The sequence below is a fragment of the Pleurodeles waltl genome, chromosome 9 (genome assembly GCF_031143425.1).
Source record: "Pleurodeles waltl isolate 20211129_DDA chromosome 9, aPleWal1.hap1.20221129, whole genome shotgun sequence".
Classification (NCBI taxonomy): Eukaryota; Metazoa; Chordata; class Amphibia; order Caudata; family Salamandridae; genus Pleurodeles; species Pleurodeles waltl.
The window spans coordinates 575319286-575344711 of record NC_090448.1 but is presented as its reverse complement, the minus strand read 5'-3'; the positions used below and the strand labels follow the sequence as shown (position 1 = coordinate 575344711).

The window sequence follows — 25426 nt, the reverse complement described above, 5'->3', positions numbered from 1 at the left end:
TTTGCATCATAGAAGGGAATTTGTACAGGGGATATAGATTAGTTCCACCTATTGGTTTGCATGGGAAATTAATCAATTTGGCCCATGATGGACACTTGGGTAAGAATCTTACCAAAGCTAGTCTTAGAAAGCACTATTGGAGGCCGTGATTAGACAAGCAAGTTGAAGCAGTTGTTAAGGATTGTGTGCAATGTGCTAGTAATGATAAATCTAAAGTGGTACGAACTGCTCCTTTGTCTCCTTTACCGGTTCCGGACGAGCCATGGGTCAAATTAGGCTTAGATTTAGTTGGACCTTTTTAGTTGTTACCGCCTGGTGAGAGGTTTGTAATTGTTCTTGTTGATTACACCTCAAAATGGGTTACTGCTAGCTGTGTAAGTTCCATCACTACAAAGAATGTGATTGAGTTTTTGACTGAAGGTTTTGCGTGTGAGGGCATTCCCAAGATTGTTGTTACAGATAATGGAGTGCAATTTACTTCTTTGGAAATGAGGACATTTCTTAAGGATTTGGCAATTTCTCATCACCGTACTGCTTTATATGCTCCTCAAGCCAATGGTTTGGTGGAGAAGATGAATCAGTTGGTGAGAGCAAGTGTTCAGGTGGCACTTGAGCATAGATTGCCGTTGAAGAGTGTTTTAAGAGAAAGGTTATGGGCTCATAGGAATGCACCTAATGTTATCACAGGAATGTCTCCTTTCCGCATTTTGAAGGGCAGATTGGCAGGTTCCAAGTTGAATCCTTCATGGTTGCATTCTGGATCCCAGAAATTAGAAGATGTACCTGATTTTAAGTCTGTCCGGGCCAGAATTGTTGAGAACCAAAATAGGTGTAAGAAGAGATTTGATGGAAGGATGCGTGTAAAACAAAGGATTTGGTCTAAAGGAGATTTGGTGTATATTAAAAAGCCTGTTTGGTGTCATAAAGGTGTTTCTAAATTTTCTGGACCTAAGAAATTTGTGGAAATAAAAAAAATGTGGTTGTTCTTGAGGATGGAGAAGTTTGGAGTATGTCTCATCTTGCCAAGTGTCTTAATGCAAGGGAATTGAAGGACTCATTTCAACCCGATCCAAATGTGTGTGAGAAAACCAATTGAAGTTGAGGCGGAGTGTAAGGAACAGAGTTTATCCAAAGCATCTCTCAGATTTTGTGAAATATTAGGAAAATTGCATTTTTGTGTAAATGTTTTACACCTTGAAAATGTTATTATGTTCATTGTTTTTATAATGCATACATTGTTGTATTAATTTGCCTATCAAGGTTCTTTATGTAAATGTTGTACTATAGTTATTCTCTTTTACAATGTTTTCTATTGTAATTTATTTAATGGGTTGTAAAGGGGGAGATGTGTTATGGTTTCATGCACTGTAATTCACTGTGCGGTCGTGTGGGGTTCTAGTGATGGTGAGGTAATAGGTGGAATCCTGTGATGTGGCATTCCACGGTGGACGGTTGAGAGAAGAACAAAGATGGAAGAGGAGATGAAGATTCATGGGCTACCTAAGTGTGGATGTTTGTTGTACTAGAAGTTATTTACCTACAATAAAAGTATTGGAAAAATACATCTTGTCAGAAACCTTGGGCTCCATCTTTATTAATAGCCTTCATAATAATTGCAGAGTTTTAACATGACATGACACTGTTCCCAATCCCTTGGAGGTCTTGACATACCAGTGCCTTAGGCATTCACTGAATGAGTTTTACCACAGCTGGCCGTCAGATCCCCCCCACTTGGTAACCCTAGCTCTGCCAAAATAATCACAGCATATACAATAGTATTGTAAAAAGAGATAAGAATAGTGCCTTAGATAGGAAAAGTAAATGGGACATTGGTTCGGGCACCATAGAAAGAATGAACAGTGGTTGTATAGTTGCTGGAAAATCAGACTTCTCGCCCGATGGAAATCATGTACTTATTCATTCAATTGAAATATATCCACCAAGCATATTATATATCAGCTGCCATGCTGCGCTTTGGTCTGTCTGCGGACGGAAACTGCGGGGGATAAAAAGCCCCAGACACAGACTTTCTGCATATGGCCTGGGCTTGCCAGGCAATTAATACATTTTGGCAGAGATTGCTCAGCGAACTTAAACTAATCATCTTTATGAACTTAAGGCAAATCCCTTCGTGGCCCTATTGGGTTTGATAAATAACTCATTTACACGTATAATAAACAGGCTATGATGATGCTTATGCTGGGAAAGCAGAGAGTTGCTATGCATTGGAAGGCTTATAGGTGCTCCTCGCTGTGCATCATGGTCCGAGATCTCCCTACTTGTTCTACACAGCTGAAACATATGGAACTATGCGACTTGAGACAGCTATATTCAAGGATATTTGGGGCCCATTACACACTTATCTTTAAACTACTAGTGTAAGGTTATGAAACTCAGCTTCGCTAAAGTATTATTATTTCTGCTACACTATAACTTGTACCCCCAACTCAACCATACACCTGTTGCACTTTTGAGGCATGCACTCTTACCCAATTGTTTTTGCTGTCTCTGCATCATTGTTATACATATTGAACTGAATGCTGATATTAGGTGAGTTTCTGGGTCCCCTGTACTTGTTATAAAACGTGTATAAGCATTTTAAAAAACTTTTTTTTTATAAATTAAGTCTTCCACTAAATTTATCAAACTCTGATCTCACAATTAAGTTAGCTTTAGAAAACGTTTTAAAATAATTTTGTATGATTTTGCTACCATTTGTCAGGCCGATTCCTGGAGATTGTAGACTGGATCCTACTTAGTGAAAAGAGCTTTGGTGTCTGAAGTCAATGTGAGGACACCTATTTCTAATATGCAGAGTGCCACTTTTCCATACTAGGCACTCTGTCACTTGAGATCACAAGAACACTTTAGGAATGGCTTACTCAAATATAGAAATAGTCACTAAAATCTTTTAAAAATGCAGTCCAACCAGAGCACAGTGGTATTCCTGGCAGACATATATTTTGTCAGATATATGTGGGTGGTGGTGTAAATTCACATTGCAGCCCCCAATATTCATAATATGTCATGGGTGCATTTTCTGCACCATTAAATATAGCACTACAGGAAATTGAACAAAGTCAAAAATGGTAATCCAGTACAAAGTACATGTTTTGATGGAAGCATTGGTGCTATACCACTGTTTAGCAGTGATTTAGTACACGGAAACGCACTATCAGCAAAAAAGGTCAGGGAAAATGGAGGAGAGGGACGGGATAAAACTGGTACCTTTACCTACAGATGTTTACAAAAATACTTTTGAGAGGTAAACTTGGTGTTTGCTGCTATGTAAGTGGACTGTTGGTATTTCATTTTTCAACGTTTATAGCTTTCAGTGTGGTGGGTGGAGTCATACGGTTTTGTCAACAGACATGCCAACCAGTGTAATGAATATGGTGCATCCAAGCTCCATGATAATCATAGCTGTTGTGGGGAGGAGGGGGAGCTAGTGGCAGATTTACATGATCAGTAGGTGAGGAGTCTAAGGCCCATATGTATACTTTTTGACGCAAACCAGTGGCGGCGCTGGTTTGCTTCAAAAAATGTACTGCCGGCTAATGCCATTCCTACACACCATGCGGGCGCCTTATTTAAGGATTGACGTTAGCCGGCGCTGCGGGCTGGTCAGGGTAAAAAATAATGATTCAAACCAGGCAGCGCGGTGTTGGGGTTAAATGGGGGTTGTGCGTCAAAAAATTATTAGCAAAGACAGGAGTCATGCGCCTTGCCCCATTGCCCAATGGCCATGCCCAGGGGACCTCTGTCTCCTGGGCATGGCCATTGGCCACAGTGGCATGTAGGGGGGCCTAGGCCCCCATGCCACTTAAAAAAATTAAAAAATAATACTTACCTCAACTTACCTGTACTTACCTGGTATGGGTCCCCCCATTCATGGGTGTCCTCCTGGGGTGGGTGAGAATGGCAGGGGGTGTCTCTGGGGGCAGGGAAGGGCAACTCTGGACTGCTTCCGTGGTCTGAGACGATGGAAGTGAGCCCACAGGTCCCTTAACGTCTGCCCTCACCCAGGCGTTAAAAAACGGCGCACATCAGGCTGTGCGCCATTTTTTACGGCCTGCCCCCTCCTGTGCATCAAAATGACGCAGGAGTATTAATAAGGCACACAGGCCTTAAAGTAATTTTTTGGACGGGAATGCCTACCTTGCATGTCATTAACCCGAGGCGGTTTCCCACATCCTAAAAATGATGCACACTGAGGTTTTTTGACATCCGCGGGGTCGGTCGTCATAGTTTAAATATGGGGAAAGGTTTGCGCCGAACGTGCGTCAAAATTTGGCGCAAACAGAGTATAAATATGTCCCTAAGTGCACTACGGCCTGCAAACCTCGCACAGGTGAAGAAAACAAAGAGACATACACGGAAATATAATTCTTTTGCGCTGATTAACCCTTATCACCAACAGAGAATGAGCTGGATGTCAAGTGCACTGAACTTAACCTTTTGTTGTGAGTCATGTGGTCAGTTGGCCTGCCGAATGAATTTCCCACCTTTATGGAGGTTGCTCAATTATTTTTTAGAGCACCAATAACCTGAATTACATCCATTTCTAGGCACTGCCTTTGGTTTCAGATAAGAGGCCTAAAACAGAGAGGGATTTTGAGGTCATTCTCTGGGTCCGCAGTACATGTTACTTGGCATATGTCCATGGTGGCTACTGAAGGTTACCATCTGTGATAATTACTAGACAGTATTGTATGTTACTATATGTTGTTGAAATAGCAACCTAAAAATACTACATCCACCACATCACCTATCACTAGGCCATTGAGGTACGTAGATATTTATTATCTCTAACTCTACACAGAGTTACCTAGATCAACCTTGCAAAGTAGTGGTAAGGTTGACAAAAATGAATATAACATCAATATTTTGACCTCAAACGTGTGATAAAGTGGATTCAATATTTTTGTAAGTTAATATTTTGACTTCAAACATGGCAGAACTCTCAGGATAATGTCTTTGGTCATTGCTGTCCTTTACCATTGGTGTCCTAGGGTCTAAGGTACTATTCTATTCCAAATGGAAAACCAAGGTATAACCCTTCTACAGTTGACTCTACAATTGCTGTGATATAAATAAGTCAAGGGCTGCTTACTTTATGGACTATTAAATAAATACCTAGTTTCTTTTTTCAGTTATCCGTTTTCCAGTAGACTATGGGTTAGATTTATGAGCCCCTAGAACCACTTTTGCACTTCCATAGCATAATTTTTTTTAATGCTAAGGCGGCGCTGAAGTGGCATTTGTATGCAGGGGGGGCGTTCCCCCATTAGGGGGGACTGAAAAAAAGGTGCAAGAAAATCTCAGAGATTTCTTTGTGCCATTTTTTATGGCACTTTTAACACCTGCTCAGAGCAGGAGTTAAAAGGGGTTTTGCATTGTTTCTAATGGGTCCCTATGTACTCTGCAGGAGTAGCGCCAACATTTTGGCGCACCTCCTGCAGAGTACATCAATAGTGTAAACAAATGACACTATTGTCCCCTATCCTACGCCATGGTGCACTGTATTTTAAATATAGCGCACACATGTTGGCAGTAGGGGGCACTAAGGGGCGCAAGGAAAGTGGCGCCTCGTTAGGTGCAGCACCACTTTCCTTAAATCTGCCCCTATATTTATGAATTTTGCAAGCACAGGATTCTATTCACATATATTACAATTTAATCATAAATGAATGGTCCACAACCCTTGCAGAGGGTTCTTAGTTACACATCTTAGCCGCATTTCTTTTAGAATGCCAGTCAAGAGGTTGCTAGAACAATGTGGATATGAAAGCCAGTAGTAATTAAGGGCCAGATGTAGGTACAAAACAATTTGCGACTTGCAAATTGCGAGTCCTTCCGACTCGCAAATTGCAACTTGCAAACTGGTATGCAGAAAGGTGTCTCAGACACCTACTGCGACTCGCTATGAGGTCGCAAAGACCCACCTCATGAATATTTATTAGGTGGGTCGCAGTTTGCAACCCCATAGCGAGTCTAGGCACTCACGGGGATGGTGGCCTGCTGGAGACAGCAGACCACCATGTCCGTGACTGCTTTTAAATGAAGCAGTTTTTTTTTTCTCTTTGCAGCCCGTTTTCCTTAAAGGAAAACAAGCTGCAAAAAGAAAAAATACCTTAACCTTTTTGTTTCGGTTTTTTCAGAGTAGGCAGTGGTCCATAGGACCACTGCCTGCTCTGAAAAATATTTTTGTGAGCATTCATAAAGGGGAAGGGGTCCCATGGGGACCCCTTCCCTTTTGCGAATGAGTTACCATCCACTTCAAGTGGATGGTAACTGCGAGTTGGTTTGCGACCGGTTTCGCGGTCACAAAGCAACTCTACATCGTGATGCGGTCGCAAATAGGAAGGGAACACCCCTTCCTATTTGCGAGTCGGAATCACATTGTGCAAGTCGGTAACGACTCAAAATGTGATTCTGCATCCCGTTCAGCCTTTTGCGCCTCGCAAACTGCGTTTTTAGCAGTTTGCGAGGCGCAAAAGGCTTCCTACATCTGTCCCTAAGTCACTTCTAGAGAAGATTTGACAATAACTGCCAATTAAGCTCACAAGTGTTTATAACTACTTGATATTCAGAAGCAAAAAGCATTTGAAAATTTGGTGGTAGCTCTCTGAGCACCAAGGAGAATTACTGAATGGAGAATCTAAGAACAATGGTGAATGCTTCATACTATTTGATAGTTCTTAGATACTTCATTGCACATGCAACACATATGGTCAAATCATGATGGCTTTTGCTGGCTTTGGGAATATTTCTGTGAGGTAGTGCTTTATTTTCTAGAGAGTACATCTCGGAAACAGGGAACAAGATTTACCTCTTTCTGTTTCTGAGGTGCTGTCTAAAATAATGTACTAACAAAGCAAATATGTGTTAAATGAACTGACCTTTAAGCACTGTTAGGTGCATAAAATAGGTGCTCGACTTTGCCCTGCGGCAGCACAGTTCACCTTGATACGGCCGTGACTTTCATTCCTAGGATTACCCTACAAAAAGTGAGTCATGTTAATACAAATTATGTGGTATTTTTTCAGATGCAGGCGGCAACATAAAAGAGATGTTTAATAGGTTTAAGTTGTTAAATAAATGATTAGGAAAGAAACCGCGAGCATAGCCACATGCAAATCAGCAGTAAGAAAACATAAGGGACCGATTCACCATTTGATTGTATTGGAACTGCATTTATACTGCTTTCTAAGCCTTAAGAGATGTTGAGGTTCTTTATGGCAGTTAGCACTCTGCTCTGTAGCCCAAAGTCAGGGTTAATTTAGTGATTCTGAATTACTATTGTACATTTGTTGGTATTGAATTAGTCTTGTGTTCTAAGGAAACTGAAGGCTTTCCTCAGTTTTAACTGAGGATGTATAAAGTTAATAGGCATTAGGTGTAATTCTTAGTCTGAGTTTATACTGGTGGAAAAATTGGGGGGGAGTAAATATGGAGAAGGGCGTTAGATATTATGGGATAGCAAGGAGAGTTTAGAACAGAACGAGAAATTGTGATGTAGGGAAGCAGGATGGTTAGAAAGGTTTTGATATTGAAGGAATGGTTACTCAGAAAAAGGGTTGATAATTTGTAAGGATGAGGCATGGTTAGTTTCCTGCAGTTTAGTGGAGAGCAAGGCAGCAGGCATGTGAAAGGGTAGGGTAAACGCAGAGACACTAAAGCATGCACAGTATGGAGTGTAAGGAGAGTAACATTGAAGCTGAAAGGCAGGAGAGAGAAAAATCCCAAGCTATCAGTCAGGCTAATTTGTATGCAGTTTTTTTTTTCCAAATGGAGTCTGAGGCAGTTAATTGCAAAGATATTGAATACTATTGAAATGTTTTGGCTTTATTGTTTTTAGGGTACTGAGTCCTGTGTCATGTTAGGATAATAGGTTGTCTAGATTTGTTGAAAGTTTGAGCGTAGGCAATCATTGGGGTTTGCATTGATGGTACCATTACGTGTTTGTTTGATACGGATGCATGAGTGTTTCAAGGAGAATCTGGTTCTCCCTGATATGAGGTGCTCTTTGTTAAGGGATTTACTTAAGTAAATGGGAAAGTGTGGATTACATTGGGAATGACCAGGTCTTAACCATTCTCCTGATTACTAAGTGATCCTCAGTGGTTCCGATCTTTGAAGGTAGGGAAGTCTTATGGCATAAACCGAGAAAAAAGTGCCACCAATGGTTTTCACTCTGTGGTGTAAATGTTCTTTTCTTTACTGTTTAGGAGTCATTTTAAGTTCTGGAGAGCACTGGGCTCAGTTGCGACGATTTAGTCTCACAGCCTTAAAAGATTTCGGTATGGGAAAGAGAAGCATTCAAGAGCGCATCACTGAGGAGGCTGAGTTCCTGGCCGAAGATCTCAGGAGCAGAAAAGGTTTGTCAACAGGTGCAATTCACAGGCAATCACTCTATGCCCACAATACAATTAGATTAAATTCGCCAGGGCATCACATATACACTGGTGATGAGGCTATCCTAGTGGAACACTTTCTAGGGCATGGCTTGGTCAAATGTACGTGAATATAGGTTGTCCTTACTTTCATGTACCATGTAATTTGAAACGATTTGCGCAGTAGAGAATACAGAGTTGTTATGCAATTCATAGTCTGTGTAGAATGTGCAGGATGTTCCTGATTCTTTCTTGAAGTCGGGAAAATAATACAGTGAAATATGGAAAGTTTTACCTTATCTGTAAGTAGACTATAGGCCTTATTTGGAAATTGCTATCTCCCAGGGACAAGGTGCATGTGCTCCTGCGTTTTACATCCCTATTGCCATTCACATTATAAAAGTTAGTGCCATAGTGGTGTGGAGTGGAGTAGAGTGGCGTAGGAGCAGTGGCACAGTGGTGCAGAGTACAGTGCAGTTGTTTAGAGTGCATTGGCATAGAATGCAGTGGTTTAGAGTGCAGTGGCATGGAGTGGAATGGGCAGAGTAAAGTGGCTTAGAGTGCAGTGAAATAGAGTGGTATACTATAGAGTGGCAGAGAGTGCAGTAGTATAGAGGGGTGCAGTGGCATAGAGTGCAGAGTAGACTCGCGTGGCAGAGAATGCAGTGGTGTAGAGTGGAGTAGTGTAGAGTAGTGTAGTGCAGAGTAGAGTCTAGTGCTGTAGAGTGCAGTTGCGTAGAATGGCGAGATGCAGAGTAGAGTGGCATAGAGTGCAGTGGCATAGAATGCAGTAGTACAGAGTAGATTGGTGTACAGTACAGTGGCGGAGAGTGCAGTGTTGCAGAGTAGAGTGTCAGTGCAGTAATGAAGAGTAGAGTGGCATGGAGAGCAGTGGTGTAGAGTACAGTGGTGCAGAGTAGAGGGCAGTAGCGTTCAGTGCAGTTGTTTAGAGTGCATTGGTGCAGAGTGCAGTGGCATAGAGTGGCTTGGGGTAGAGTAGCATAGAGTGCAGTGGAGTGGAGTGGCATAGAGTGCAGAGTAGATTCACGTGGCATAGAGTGCAGTAGCATAGAGTGGCGCAGAGTGGAGTATTGTAGAGTGGTGCAGTGCAGAGTAGAGTATAGTGCCTAGTGTGCAGTGGCATAGAGTGCAGTAATACACAGTGCAGTGGCATAGAGTGCAGTAGCATAGAATGCAGTAGTACAGTGTAGAGTGGTGTAGAGTGTAGTGTTGCAGAGTAGAGTGTTAGTGCAATGGTGTAGACTTGAACAGAGAACAGTCGCAGAGAGTACAGTGGTGAAGAGTAAAGAGCAGTGGCATACAGTGCAGTTGTTTAGAATGCACTGGCGTAGAGTGCAGGTGCATAGAGTGGCATGGGACAGAGTAGAGTGACATAGAGTGTATTGGTGCAGAATGTAGTAGTACAGAGTACAGAGTAGAGTGGTGTAGAATATAGTGGCGGCCAATGCAGTATTGCAGAATAGAGTGTCAGTGTTCAGTGGCATAGAGTGCATTGAACTACATTGCAGTGGTCGGAGTGGCATAGAGTGCAGTGGCATAGAATAGATTGTTTCAGAGTAGGGTGCAATTGCATAGAGTGGAGAGGTGCAGGGTAGAGTGCAGTGGCATAGAATGCAGTGGCACAGAGTGCAGTGGTGTAAGGTACATTGTTTCACAGTAGAGTGAAGTAGCGTAGAGTGGAGATGTGCAGGGTAGAGTGGAGTTGCATAGAGAGGCATAGAGTGTGATGGCATAGAGTAAAGTGGTGTAGAGTGCCATGGCATAGAGTGCAGAGTAGATTAGAGTGACATAAAGTGTATTGATGTAGAGTGCATTGGCATAGAGTAGAGTGGTACAGAGTAGAGTAGAGAGGCATAGTGTGAAGTAGCATAGAGCGCAGTGGCATAATGTGGAGTGGTTCAGAATGGAGGCGAGTGCAGTGCAGTGCCATGGAGTGGTATAAAGTGGAGTGATACAGAGTAGGGTGCAGTGGTGTGGAGTGGTGCAGAGCAGAGTGGAGTGGAGCATGCACGGTGTGGTAACACACTGCCATTACAGACAACACATTTTTGATTGAAATGCCATTACATTTGCACAGACATACAGTTTTTCAAATCAAACTATACTGCGCACAGATGATGATGTGTGGAAATTACATTACCTAATGCAATGATTTGTTTTAATCATATAAAGGAATTTGGTTCCAGAACAGTTCTGAATTGACAAAAATGTGCTTCATTTGTACTCCTAATTCTGATATATTTTGAAGTTTATTTAAATGTTGTCATGTGATAGAAAAAACTCTTTCCTAACCCCAGTATCCAGCAAGAATGATGCATAAATCCTCTCACTTTGAAGGCAGAGTCAAGTCGCAATTTGGTATGCAGAAAGGTGTCTCAGACACCTTCTGCAACTCGCAATGGGGTCGCAAAGACCCACCTCATTAATATTAATGAGGTGGGTCGCAGTTTGCGACCCCATTGCGAGTATGGGCACTCACGGGGATGGTGGCCTGCTGGAGACAGCAGGCCACGATGTCCATGACTGCTTTTTAATAAAGCAGTTGTTTTTTTTCTAAGTGCAGCCCGTTTTCCTTAAAGGTAAACGAGCTGCACTTTGAAAAAAAAAAACGAAACCTTTAGTTTCGGATTTTTTCAGGGCAGGTTGTGGTCCATTGGACCACTGCCTGCTCTGAAAAAATATATTTTTTACCAGTCACAAAGGGGAAGGGGTCCCATGGGGACCCCTTCCCATTTGCGACTTGGTTACCATCCACTTCAAGTGGATGGTAACTGCGAAAGCGGTCGCAAATTGAATTGAATTGCATTGCGAGTCGCAAATAGGAAGGGAGCACCCCTTCCTATTTGCGAGTCGGAAATGCATTTTGTGAGTCGGATACGACTCGCAAAATGCATTTCTGTATACCGTGAGGCTTTTGCGACTCGCAAACGGCGTTCTCCGCCGCTTGCGACTCGCAAACGCTTTGCTACATCTGGCCCTAAGTTCCCACCAAAGGCAGAGCCTGACATTTGACTTCGTTCTTTGAATGCACAGCAAATGTCATGAGATAAGAACAAGATTTGCAGCCCTGTTTACAGAAAGGAAGCACTCAAAGGATACTGTAAATAAGGTTTGGGCAAGGGAAGGGACGGACTCAAGCTGCATAGCCTAAAACAAATAAAGCCAGCAAATTGAAAGCAACAAAATGTGAGTTACAAACCACAAGGACAATGTCAAGCAATGGGCGGAATGCATTTCCAAGGAAGCTCTATGTATGTACTTATAGTAACAGCCGTGGGATACTTTGTGGGTAAAGTCCAGTATTTTAGTCCAGTCCTTATCTTGCAGAGGTTTGGCCACATCAATCACCCAGGTAGTATGACGAGAAGACCTGGAGTGGTTTCCATGTTTCAGGAAAGGTCTGTACACCAATTCTATCAGTTTGCCACCAGTTCCTATGGTCTAGAGCTTTTGGCACACCTCTTTTAGGGTTAGTGCTAGGTGGCAGACATAAAATAGGGCATTTAATGATTATTTAAAGTGGTTGTACGTAAGGAGTTGGCCGGGGTGAAGATGGTAGTCTGCCACAAGAGTTTGGAAATTTAGTAGCTTGCTGTCCAGAAACAAATCCCCCAATTTTAAGACACTTGTAGCATGCCAATGATGGAGTTGCTCTGAGCACAGCCGTCCTGTGCTAGTGGGAAGGCTTAGAAAAGATAGTGCAGGAGCACAGGGTTTCGTCGTGTCAGTGAGTTTACAGGTTCTAGCAAGGCAAGAGAAAGCTGTGCATGATAACCCCGGATGGTGGTCTGTAGAATGGTCAGTAGGAAACAATGAGCAGTGCATTAAGCCTTTATTAAAAGTCTTTACTGATAAACCCGATCTCATGCAGGGAGGTGAGTAGAAATCTAGTGAGCCACCCATTGGTCCTGTCCAGCTGAATAATAGCATTCTAAGTCCAGAAGACCTAATCCACCCGTAGGCACAGGTAGCTTTACAGTGGAACGAGCTACCCGACGGCGCCACAGCGACCAAATCAGATGTGTGGCATGTCTGAAGAAGGAATGAAGGATGAGCAGGAGAAGGTTTGCAAAATAATACTATCATTGGGGTAGCACACCGTCTTCACTGGTGCCACGTGGCACACTACAGAAAGAAGAGAAGACCAAAAAGCAAACTGGGTTTAGAGGGACCGTGATGCACTGCAGAGATTTCCATCCTGCAAATCAGTGGGCGAATGGTAGATATTAATCACTAGGTATCAAAAGGAAACTGGTTCCCAGTTCAATCTGAGATCTAACTATGTATAAAGGGGAAAACAGTCCCATATGTTAAAGAAACACATTTTAACATTTTTACTTTTTGTTTGTGCAATTTACATCCCAAATATTTAGAAGATTCTGTATGTACTTGATGCTTAGGGATAACCCAGATCACTAGTTTGGCTTTTGCTCAGTTTCAAAACCATTTAAAGACATGGACAAAGTGGGCAATTGCCTTGCACAACCTTGCAAGTGGTCTGGCCCCTGCTTACCCTTCACAAACAAGAACAGCGGACCATTGCACCAGAAGAGTTTGCCAAGATGGATGGGTGTTGCTTGTCCAACCACTTGACAGTGCTGCTTCTGTTTCTCTCATGTGTGCAGAGACAACTCCCCAGGTACCCAATACCTTCCGATAGTCTTGGTGGACCTATAATGTCTGATTTTAGGAATTGTCCCACCTTGTTCTTCTCTTCCTTATTTATCCAGTTCTTAGCAACAACCTTTTGAATCACTTGCTGTGGATCTCCCATTTGATCTCGCTTTCATCCTCTTTTATTATCTTTGATTGGTAGTCTGGGCTCCCATTTCTGAGATAAATGTAGAGTCTCAGACATACACTCTAGTGCTGTGAGACTACAGACAAATTGTGGGTACCTCACATCCTGACATTAGGTGTGAGACTGTCGCCCACACCATCTGCCCTGCCACATTAGTCCATGGGTGGTTGGGGTGAGCCAGGTATTTTTGTTTAATTTGTTTAAGCTAGCATAAGGCTAATTACCTTAATGTTTCCCAAACTGTTTGCAGAGGTTTTAAAATGTCCAGAAACATAATGAAACATTTGCTGTTTCTTTCCCTTCAAGAAATACTGGGTAGATTTGGGTAGGGGTGATGGCCTTGACACAGTGTTGAAGGGCATTAATTTACTACTGAATAAGGACGTAATATGACACTTGAATGTAGCATACCAGGAGGCAATCACAAAAAGACCACAGTGAATAACTAGTGCTATGTTAAAAAAGATTTAAATATACACTGACAACATAGAGAGGCATGGCCTCTCTTGGGTGTGTCTTTAAAACTGACATTTGTTCCTGAATTTTTGTCCTGAATTTTGACCCTTTGTCCTGAATTTTTGTCCTGAATTCTTTACAGTCCTTCCCAGAATTTGGCTCAATGTCATGTTGTCACCCTAATGCTAGTTCAGCTCATTCTGTAACAGGATGTTGAGGGCAAGCATTAAACACATGTGCAATCTCAATAGGCATTCTCTTATTTGCCTGGAGATGTAGGCTAATGCAAATGAAGAATACCTTTGCCCTTGTGCCATTACTGTGACTGGACTGATCCCATGGGAGTATTACTTATGCTGATTTACATTTGGCTGGTGCCTGTCTAAAGTGACACAGTGGGTAAGAAGATAATTGACTTGATTGTAGACAAAGCAATTAACAGTGGCTGTGATTAATTAAAGAATTTGACCCCATACTCTAATGTTTTCTAACTGACCGAGGTGCAGAGGCAAACTTACTCTTCAGAGGCGTACTTAGTAAAGAGAGGAAGATGTAGCCAAATGGCCATTGGTGCCAACTTTAGAACTGAGGAACCAGGTTCAAATTCCAGCCTCCGCTTAAAATCCAGTGATTCTGGGTAAATCACTTAGGGCCAGATGTAGCAATATACAATTTTCAGACCGACTCGCAATTTGCAACTCGTAAAATTGTATGCAGAAAGGTGTCTCAGGCACCTTCTGCGACTCGCTATGGGGTCGCAAAGACCCACCTCATGAATATTCATGAGGTGGGTTGCATTTTGCGAACCCATAGCGAGTCCATGCACTCACAGGGATGGTGGCCTGCTGAAGACAGCAGACCTCCATGTCTGTGACTGCTTTTATAATAAAGCAGTTTTTTTTTTCTTTTTGCAGCCCGTTTTCCTAAAAGGAAAACGAGTTGAAAAAAGAAAAACTTCCGAAAACATTTGGTTTAGTTTTTTTCAGAGTAGGCAGTGGCCCATAGGACCACTGCCTGCTCTGAATTTTTTTTTTTTTCGGCATTCACAAAAGGGAACTGGTCCCATGGGGACCCCTTCCCTTTTGCGAATGAGTTACCACCCTCTTCATGTGGGTGGTAACTGCGAGTTGGTTTGCGACCGCATTCGCGGTCACAAAGCAACTCATCAGGGCGATGCGGTCGCAAATAGGAACCGACTCGCAATTTGAGGTTGTGCATCACGTTCGGCCTTTTGCATGCCTCAAACTGCGTTTTTCGCAGTTTGCGACATGCAAAAGGCTTCCTACATCTGGCCCTAAGTGTCTCATTTAGAGTTTGGAGGATGGGATGCATCATTCACAAATTTGATTAAAAGTTAATTATATCCTATGATACTTACATGGCAGACAGGATATTCATCACGTTTGTGACACAGTTACACATCTGTCCAACACTAAATTGAATCACTAATCTCTCCTTATACAAAAGTAAATAAATAAAAATGTGTTAAGAAATCTTGTGCTCATATAAAGCACTTCAGTGGCCTTGAGCAAAACCCATGCCATGTAAAACTGCAACAATAAATAAGCAGAGCACATTCCGTGTGCCCCCATGGGCATCATTTGGGAGTGGCACCAGGGAGGTGACAAGCATCCCTCCAAAGGAGTGTGGAGACGAAGACTGCATCAACCTATAGGTTACTGGCACCGTTTTCAAAATCAGTTAGTCTCTACCGGAGATGGCAGACAGACCACCAGTTTGAAATGCCCATTCAATTTATTGCTGCAGCAATGTTCTCAGCAAAGGCAGGATGTCTTTTTGCACTGTCTTTCACTTTGCCGAGCAGATCACTTAAGTGTGCACCCAGGCATGGAGCAAGAAAATGGGACCAGTAACTAAAACAGCCTATAGAGTTGTTGTGACGAGGTTTCTCCCTTTAAGGCAGCCAGATGAAATTGCTTTATTGATCGATGTTTATTGTCGTCTAGCACTTCCTTTTCTATATGAATTATGTTATTCGTCTTGGTTGAGTGAAAATAAACAGATGTCCACTTCACACAAAGTTTCAACCTATATTAGAATATGCTTATTTATTACGTATGTGTTTCTTTTTGTTTCTTCACATGTGTGTATGCCACATGAAGCTGCTTTAAAGTGTATAATGAGAGAAAATACATTATACTGCCATCTAGGAAGTCTATCTCGGGAGAGTGGATGGAGCCAAAGACGAAGGAGAAAGTATCTGAATAGTGCTCTCCCTCACCTGTGCCGGTTTGATGGGCACTTGGTGTATGGTAGGATAGTTTGCTCTTCCCAATTCAGCGTTTTCTATTTAAAGACTTTATTTAAAAAATGAAAATAGGCCACTTAATGTTTCGTGGAACTGAATGTGCTAAAGAACACACATAATGCTGATTTGCCACCCTATCTAATATCTATTTAAAGTTTAATATTACCCTAGAACTACTGTGTGAGAAACCAAGCAGAGACTAAGCAAATTCCACTGCTCTAGGGGCAAACATTAAGTTTTGCCTGCGAATATTTGAACTGCTGTATTCAGTGGCAGCTGCCACTGAAAGGGGGTGGTGGGGTGGGGGAATAAAGAAAATAAAAAATAAAAAAAGAACACTTACCTTTTTCGTCAGGAGACAGGCTCTGGCTCTCCTCTGTCCTCCTCTTCCTGACTGCTGGCAGCACACAAGCTCCCAGACTTCCCTAAGCCTATCATGGCACTGCTGTCACCAGCATGACAGCAGCGGCGTGATTGGTCTGAGCAGCCTGGTTCGGCGCTCAGGCAGGGAGTGATAGCCTGTGCATGTTCCCCTCCAGGCTGTGTAATACAGCGGGGCAGAGAAATGCTAAGTGTGCATGTCTGTTTGGCCAGCCCAACACGGCCTGTCAAAGGGCCATGGGCACCTATGGTGCACATACCCCTCCTCCTTGTGACACACCCAGCCCCAGCACACCCTATTCTGGAGTTCAGTGAAAAATAAGATGATAATAACATTGCGTTGTTATCATTTTATTTTTCCTTTTTCTGCACCTCTCAAAGCAGGAGGCGATGCTCCTCTGCCTTAGGGGAGGAGCCGCCGCCTCCCTGTATTTGCAGCTGAAAGATGCAAATAACAATTCTTTAATGTTCCCGCTGGTGGATTCCTAGTGTTCTAGATTCAAGTTTTTATATCTGAATGCAAGACATGTTGGCCTTTGTATTTGCAAATGTAGTTTGCTCTAAGTGGTTTCATGAGATGCACATCCTACCATATTTATCAATCTTTAATAGCTTGTTCGATGATAAAAAAGGTGGTGGGAAAGCCTATTCTGGTAATTTTGTCTTGGAGAATAATTCAAAGTTTGGAGGAGATACCCACTTACTGCCAGTGTAGCAAAAACACAACATTTGCTGTGCCTGCCATCGGTGGAATGACACATTTTGAGTACTTTTATGTGTGGAGTGTGATATTTTCTCCTGAAGAGGCTCTTGCCAGGAAGGCCGTAAATGGACTCCGTGGTGCTGCTCCTTGCAATCCTTCTCATCACTGATGAGAGTCTTGAAAATGATCCATTTCAATAACCGACATGCAAAATGTCTTTGCTGCATTCCCATGGTGAGGGGGGATTAGTGGTACATTTTTCAAAAACAAGCTCCGACTTTGGGAGTTCTTTTTTTTTTAAATGTAAGACTTTGGAAAATGTTTCGAAAACTGACAGGAACCACCATGGCAACAGTTATTTGCAGTGTGTAGAAATACAGTAGAGACGTCCGTGGGATCGCCAGACATCTCTACATTTGGTGGACGGGATGTCTGTTAGCGCAACAAAGTAAAGTTCTCTTTCATGCTGGTGGACATTAAACCGTCCTTCAAACTTTAGTTCATGGCCTAAGTCAGGAAATTATTTTCCACAAATGAGAACTGCAGTGTCACAGATTTCTATAAAATGTCAATCCATAGTGTATGTTTTTTGTACAATAAACTCCCACACTTAAACAGTAGCTTTGATTGTGCCTGTCATTCAACATTCTCTTTTCTATTGACCCAGGAACATTGTTTGACCCCACAACAATCCTCACCCTTGCTTTCTCAAACATCATCTACTCCATCGTGTTCAATGAACGCTTTGACTACCAAGACAAGGAAAGCGCTGAATTAGTCAAAACGGCTAGTGAAATCTTTGAACACGTGAGCTCTCGCTGGGGGCAGGTAAGAAAGACTTTATAAATTCACATAAATATTACTTGTTTGTTTTTTTGAAATGTCAGCTTAAAAAAATCACCCGAAGGCAGCAATATTAGATACTTTAATAGCAGCACAACCATGTGATTTAGGTGGCCCTGTTTTGTTTAGAATCCAAATTATTTCACCTGTTTCATTTAAACTGTTATGTTTCAGTATACTCCACAAGGACTTCTGTAGGAGGCTGGCCAGGTTTGTGGTGGGTACCTAAGGTACTTACACCTTACACCTTATACCAGGCCCAGTTATCCCTTTTTAGTGAAATGTAGTCAGTGTTCTAGCAGCTTAGGCTGTCTAGAGGTAGCTGTAACAGAGAAGCTTAGGATGAACTAGGAGACATGCAAAGCTCTTGCAATACGACTATAGTTACACAGTACTTATACAAAATAAAAGACAATACTCAGTGTTACCAAAAATAAAGGTACTTTTTTTCAGTGACACAAGGCCAAATATATCTTAGAGGAAATACTCCTTATGGAGGTAAGTATTCTATACACTAGTAAACAGTAAGTAAATAGTTATAGAATAGTGCAGGCAGTAGAAAATACAATAGATTGCAATGGTCCTAGGGCCAACACAAACCATGTACTAAAATAGTGGAATGCGAATCACGAATTCCCCCCTAGGCAAGTGTAGTGTGTAGAGGGGCACTGGGAGTGTAGGAAAACACCAAAGGTAAGTAAAGTACCCCACCCAGAGCCCAGGAAAGCAGTAGTAAAGTACAGCAAGTTTCACCGGGACACACTACAAGTCGTGATAAGAGATTTTGCAAGCAACAAACAATGAATTCCTGGACCTGAAGACCGGTGGAGAGAGGAGACCAAGCCCAGAAGTCGAAGAAGAGTCCAGGAAGGACAGGAGCACCTACCAACTTAGAAGATGGTGCAAAAGTGGATTCTCTGGTAAGAAGAACAGTACAGAAGAGCACCAAAGAAGATGGCTGCGGGTTTCTGCTTGGTGCAGGTAATGTCCCTCGTCAAGTTGTTGGATGCAGCTGTTTGCGTTGCTGGATTCCGCCAACAAGCCTTGGTTCAAGCAAGTACGCAGTTTGCGTCAAAGAGGAACTGCCTGGACCCAGGAGGGACCTGGGGGTCTCATCTCGGACTGAGGAAATAGAGGGGGCTATCAGCACTTCAGAGAGCCCTCAGAAGACCAGGCAGCACCCATGGGAGTCCCAGAACACGGGACAAAGAAGATGCAAAGCGGGGTAATCCCAGCACTACACTGGAGGGTCCCATGCTGCCAGAGAACAAGTCAGGGGGCTGTGTGTTGCAGAATGGAGTGCTGGGTACCTGGGCTACACTGTGCATGAAGAACATTTGGAAGAAGTGCACAGAAGCCCAAGGAGCTTCAGAAGAGGCAGTGCACAGGGGCACTGTCGCAGCAGGGGGAGGCAAGCTCTCACCTTCACCAAATTTGTACAGCTGGACCTTTGGACAGTCTGGGTCACTTTGGTCCACCACCTGTGTTCAAGGGAGCATGCTCGTTGTCAGGAGAGGTGTCCCAGGGGACTGGTAGTTGTCGCAGAAGGGTGCCTGCAGAAGCAGGGAAGTGACTCTGTCACTCCACTGGAGATTCCTTCGGTTCTTCTGGTGCAGGGTGAAGACAGGCAGTCCTAAGAGTGTGCAGACCTCGGAAACTGTTTCAAAAGCTGGCTGGAGCTGAAGTTGCAGGACACAAGAGTTGTCCTGGATACTTTGTTGCAGTTACAACGGTTCCTGGAGCAGTCTGTGGTTGATCCGATGGTCAGAAGCTGAAGCAGAGGATGCAGAGGAATCCTGGAGGAATCTTGCAAACCGAATCTGAGGAAACACCCAGAGGAGAGACCCTAAATAGCCCTGAGAGGGGATTGGCTACCTACCCAGGTATGCACCTATCAGGAGGGGTCTGTGATGTCACCTGCTGGCACTGGCCACTCAGAGGTCTTCAGAGGGCCCCCACACCTTGGAATCCAAGAGGCTAAAACAAGGGACACTCTGGAGGAGCTCTGGGCTCTGGGGTGGTGATGAACAGGGGAGTGGTCACTCCCCTTTCCTTTGTCCATTTTCGTGCCAGAGCAGGGATTGGGGGTCCCTGAACCAGTGTAGACTGGCTTATGCAAGGAGGGCACCATCTGTTCCCTTCAAAGCATTTCCAAAGGCTCTGGGAGGCTACCCTTCCCAAGCCTGTAACACCTATTTCCAAAGGGAGAGGGTGTAACACCACCCTCCCAAAGGAAATGCATTGTTCTGCCTTTCTGGGATTGAGCTGCTCAGTCCCCAGGAGAGTAGAAACCTGTATGTGAGGTGGCAGCAGCTGGGACTGCAGTGGAAACATCAGAGAGCTGGTTTGGCAGTACTGGGGGTCCATGGTGGAGCCCCCAGGGTGCCTGGGATTGCCCCCCCCAATACCAGATTCGGAATGGGGGGACAATTCCATGATTTTAGACACCTCACATGGCTATATTCGGAGTTACCATTGTGAAGCTACATATATGTATTGGCATATATGTAATCCACGTGTATAATGGTATCCCCGCACTCACAAATTCTGGGGAATTGGCCCTGGACAATGTGGGAGCACCTTTGCTAGTGCAAGAGTGCCCTCACACACAGTAACTTTGCAGCTAGCCTCCAGTAAATGTAGGTTAGACATATAGGTGACTTATAAGTTACCTTAGTGCAGTGAAAATAAATGGCAGTAAAATAGTGTGTGCACTATTTCACACAGGCTGTAGTGGCAGTCCTGAAGAAAAGTTTGTCTGAGCTCCTTATAGGTGGCAAAATAAATGCTGCAGCCCATTAGGATCTCCTGGAACCCCAATGCCCTGGGTACCTAGTACCATATACTAGGGACTTATAAGAGGGGTCCAGTGTGCCAGTCAGAATTGGAATATGGAGTCAATAAACTATAGTGACAAATTTGGTAAGTAGAGACAGCATAAGGAGTGGAGTTCTGGTTAGCAGAACTTCAGTGACACAGTTAAGCATACTGACAGCACACATAGGCCACAAACTATGAAAACTGGTTTCCTGGCTAGCAGGACCCTAGTGAGACAGGCGAAACACGTTGCCAAATAGGGTTTTAACTAAGAGCACTGGGGTCTGGGCTAGCAGGATCCCAGTGAGACGGTAAAAACACACTGATAGACACTCACAAACAGGCCAGAAATGGGGGTAAACATGCTAAAAAGAGGCTACTTTCTCACAACTTCTGTAATGCTCTAAGGTAATGGAATACACTTCTACCCACTGGCACCCAGTGGTACACCAGCCCTGCACAAATGCAAATCGAAACTTGTTTTCTTCCACTAGCCTACATGCACACCAGCAGTCAAACAATAAGACTACCTCAACAACATTAATCAACCTGACAACTAGGTAACTGAAATGTATTTACATCAAACCAATGCCAGTAATACAGACAAACCTTTTACATATACCAATCAAAACTCATTCTTAGTCTTATGCCACGAGCAAGAAGTTAGAATAACCAGTCTAAGCATCTTGATCATGAGTTGAAATTAGTCTAATGTTTTTAGAATCCCTCCAACCAGTTGTTCCAGGGTACGAGCCACAAACACAATTGTAAATCTGTATGTTCACGTAAACATCCTAGCAAACACAAACACATTTGTGGTCTGTCTCTTTCCCCTCTCCCTACACAAGTACGCCCATCATAAAAAGGATTCATTTTCTTATTCATGAAAATATAAGCCAGAGTATAAATAACAGAGAGAGCGGGAGAGAGAAAGAGAGAGAGAGCGAGAGTGAGAGAGGAGGTCAGTTGGAAAGTGTGTGAGTCACTCCACAAGTCTGCAACCTTCTTCTTAGCAGTAACCATAACCTCTTGTTAGTACTTGACTTTCAGGGTAGTTTCACAGACCAGGACATCTGGGGCACTCCTTTGCCCTCTGACAATATTTTCCATTATACGACAGGATATGTTTTGCGGTAGGGGGTGCCGCGGGGCCCCTGGGGGTCCCTGCAGTGCCCATGCCAATGGCATGGGCACTGCAGGGGCCCCTGTAAGAGGGCCCCACAAAGTATTTCAGTGTCTGCTTTGCAGACACTGAAATACGCGACGGGTGCAACTGCACCCGTCGCACCCCTGCAACTACGCCGGCTCAATTCTGAGCCGGCGTCCACGTTGCAGGGGCATTTCCGCTGGGCCGGCGGGCGCTCTTTTGGAGAGCGCCCGCCGGCCCAGCGGAAATGTTTGAATGGCCGCCGCGGTCTTTTGACCGCGGTGCGGTCATTTGTCGGCGGTACCTTGGCGGACGGCCTCCGCCGTCCGCCAAGGTCTGAATGACCCCCTATGCTCTCTGCCAGCTCCCTCATGTCTGGTTTAAAAGGGCTGGCACAGGACCCAGCATTTCTTTTCTTTCCCACCCATGGTTAGCACAGGTGACTTGCTGTGCTGTACCACTGTGCTCCCGACAGACATGTGCATGGGGTGCGGAGGAGGCACAGGTCAATGCTCCTGGGGCTCTGTGTAGGAGGCTGGCCTGGCTTGTAGTGGCTTCCAATGGTACTTACACCTTGTGCCAGGTCCAGTTATCCCTTATTAGTAGAGTAGTAGTGTTCTAGCAGCTTTGGCTGATAGAGGTAGCTATAGCAGAGCAGCCAAGGCTGGACTAAGGGCCAGATGTAGGTAGGTTTCCGTTTGCGAGTTGCAAATTACGAGTCCCAGCGACTCGCAATTTGCAACTCACAAAAGGAAATGCAGAAAGGTGTCTCAGACACCTTCTGCAACTCGCTATGGGGTCGCAAAGACCCACCTCATGAATATTCATGAGGTGGGTCGCAGTTTGCGACCCCATAGCGAGTCTAGGCACTCACGGGGATGGTGGCCTGCTGGAGACAGCAGACCACCATGTCCATGACTGCTTTCTGAATAAAGCAGTTTTTTTCTTTTCTTTTTGCAGCCCGTTTTCCTTAAAGGAAAACAAGCTGCAAACAGAAAAAATACTGAAACCATTAGTTTCGTTTTTTTCAGAGTAGGCAGTGGTCCATAGGACCACTGCCTGCTCTGAAAAAATATTTTTTGGGGCATCCACAAAGGGGAAGGGGTCCCATGGGGACCCCTTCCCGTTTGCGAATGAGTTACCATCCACTTCAAGTGGATGGTAACTGTGAGTTGATTTGCGACCGCTTTCGCGGTCACAAATCAACTCTACATCGCGATGCGGTCACAAATAGGAAGGGAACACCCCTTCCTATTTGTGAGTCGGAATCACATTTTGCGAGTCGGTACCGACTCGCAAAATGTGTTTCTGCATCGCGTGAGGCCTTTTGCGCCTCGCAAACGGCGTTTTTCGCCGTTTGCAAGCACAAAAGGCTACCTACATCTGGCCCCAGGAGACTTGCAAAGCTCATGCAATACCACTTACATCATATAGGTACTATACCAGACAATATTGAGTGTTACCAAAAAGAAAGATACTTTATTTTAGTGACAATATGCCAAAAGTATCTCAGAGGATATACTCCCTTAGGAGGCAAGTAAAATGCACAAAATATACACAGAAAACCAAATCAGGTAAGTAAAACAGTCAGAAAGTAGTGCAAACACTGTGGAATACAATAGGATGCAATAGGCCTAGGGGCAACACAAACCATATAATAAGAAAGTTGAATGTGAACCACAAATGGACCCCTAGGCTAGTGTAGTGTGTAGAGGGTCGCTGGGAGTGTAAGAAAACACTAAGGATGTCCAAGATACCCCACCCCAAGACCCTGGAAAGTAGGAGTAAAGTACTACTATTTCCACAGAAACACACTGGAGTCGTGATAATGGATTTTGCAAAGACCACAACAGACTGCAAAGCACTGAAGACGGATTCGTGGACCTGAGGACCTGCAAAGAAAAGGGACTAAGTCCAAAAGTCGCGAAAGTCTCCAGGGGGGACAGGAGCCCACTAAACCCCGGATGAAAGTGCCAAATGGCTGCTTCCAGATGGAAGAAGCTGAAGATTCTGCAAAAATGAAAGGTGCTAGGAACTTCTCCTTGGTGCAGAAGATGTCCCACGGCATGCTAGAGGATGCAGAGTTCTTTTCTTGGCAAAAAACTGTAAACAAGCCTTGCTAGCTGCAGGAGTCATGGTTGAGGTTGAAGAAAAAGGGTGCTGCCCGGGCCCAGGAAGGACCAGGATGTCGCCACTTGGGAGAGGAGACAGGAGGGGCCCTCAGCAAAGTAGAGAGCCCATGCACAAGAAGGTAGCGCCCGTAGAAGTCCTTGAACATGGGTTCAAGTAGTCTGAACACAACGGTCATCTCAACACTGCAAAAGGAGGTCCCACGACACCGGAGATCAACTCAGGGAGCTGAGCATCCCAGGACAGAGTGCTGGGGACCGAGGCTCAGCTGTGCATGCAGGATTTTGTAGAAATGTGCACAGAAGCCCTTGTAGCTGCAGATCACGCGGTGCACAGGATTACTGTCTGGAGAGGGGAGGCCATTCTTACCTCCTCCAAATTTGGACAGTTGGACCACTGGACAGTCTGGGTCACTTGGGTCCACCACTTGTGTTCCAGGGGCCACGCTCGTTACGATGAGGGGGGTGCCAGAGTACCGGTGAAGCTGAAGTTTGATACCTGCTGGAGCAGGGGGAAGATTCCGTCGACCCACTGGAGATTTCTTCATGGCTTCCAGTGCAGGGTGAAGGCAGGCAGCCCCCAGAGCATGCACCACCAGGAAACAGTCAAGAAAGCCGGTAGGATTAGGCATTACAATGTTGCTGGTAGTCTTCTTGCTACTTTGTAGCAGTTTTGCAGGCGTCCTGGAGCAGTCAGCAGCTGATCCTTGGCAGAAGTCGAAGAGAGAGCTGCAGAGGAACTCTGGTGAATTCTTGCAAGTCGTTATCTGAGGAAAAGCCCACTGGAGAGACCCAAAAAAGCCCTCAGAGGAGGATTGGCCACCTAGTCAGGTAAGCACCTATCAGGAGGGGTCTCTGATGTCACCTGCTGGCACTGGCCACTCAGAGGCCTCCAGAGTGCCCTTACACCTCTGGAAACAAGATGGCAGAGGTCTGAGACACACTGGAGGAGCTCTGGGCACCACCCTCCTGGGGTGGTGATGGACAGGGGAGTGGTCACTCCCCTTTCCTTTGTCCACTTGCGTGCCAGAGCAGGGACTGGGGGTTCCCTAAACCGGTGTCGACTGGCTTATGCAAGGAGGGCACCATATGTGCCCTTCTGAGCATTTCCAACGGCTGGGAGAGGCTACCCCTCCCCAGCCTTTAACACCTGTTTCCAAAGGGAGAGGGTGTAACACCCTCTCTAAGAGGAAATTCTTTGTTCTGCCTCCCTGGGACTGGGCTGCCCAGACCCCAAGAGGGCAGAACCCTGTCTGTGGGGTGGCAGCAGCAGTAGCTGCAGAGAAAACTCCAGAGAGCTGGTTTGGCTGTACCCGGGGTCCATAGTGGAGCCCTGGGGATGCATGGAATTGGCTCCCCAATACCAGATTTGGCATGGGGGGAAATTCCATGATCGTAGACATGTTACATTGTCATGTTCGGAGTTACCATTGTGAAGCTACATATAGGTATTGACCTATATG

At 44.5% G+C, this 25426-nt stretch overlaps 1 protein-coding gene across 3 annotated transcripts in view; it reads left to right on the top strand.

The window, feature by feature from the left end:
* Positions 1–25426, top strand: part of LOC138259678 (cytochrome P450 2G1-like) — a 406140-nt gene that overhangs the window by 113768 nt on the left and 266946 nt on the right. For 2 of the 3 annotated variants that reach the window (XM_069207555.1, XM_069207552.1), the window contains exons 3-4: positions 8232–8381; positions 17695–17855. In XM_069207555.1, coding sequence (XP_069063656.1) covers positions 8232–8381; positions 17695–17855 — 311 coding nt within the window. The remainder of the gene's footprint in view (positions 1–8231; positions 8382–17694; positions 17856–25426) is intronic. The other variant, XM_069207554.1, reaches the window with a different exon arrangement.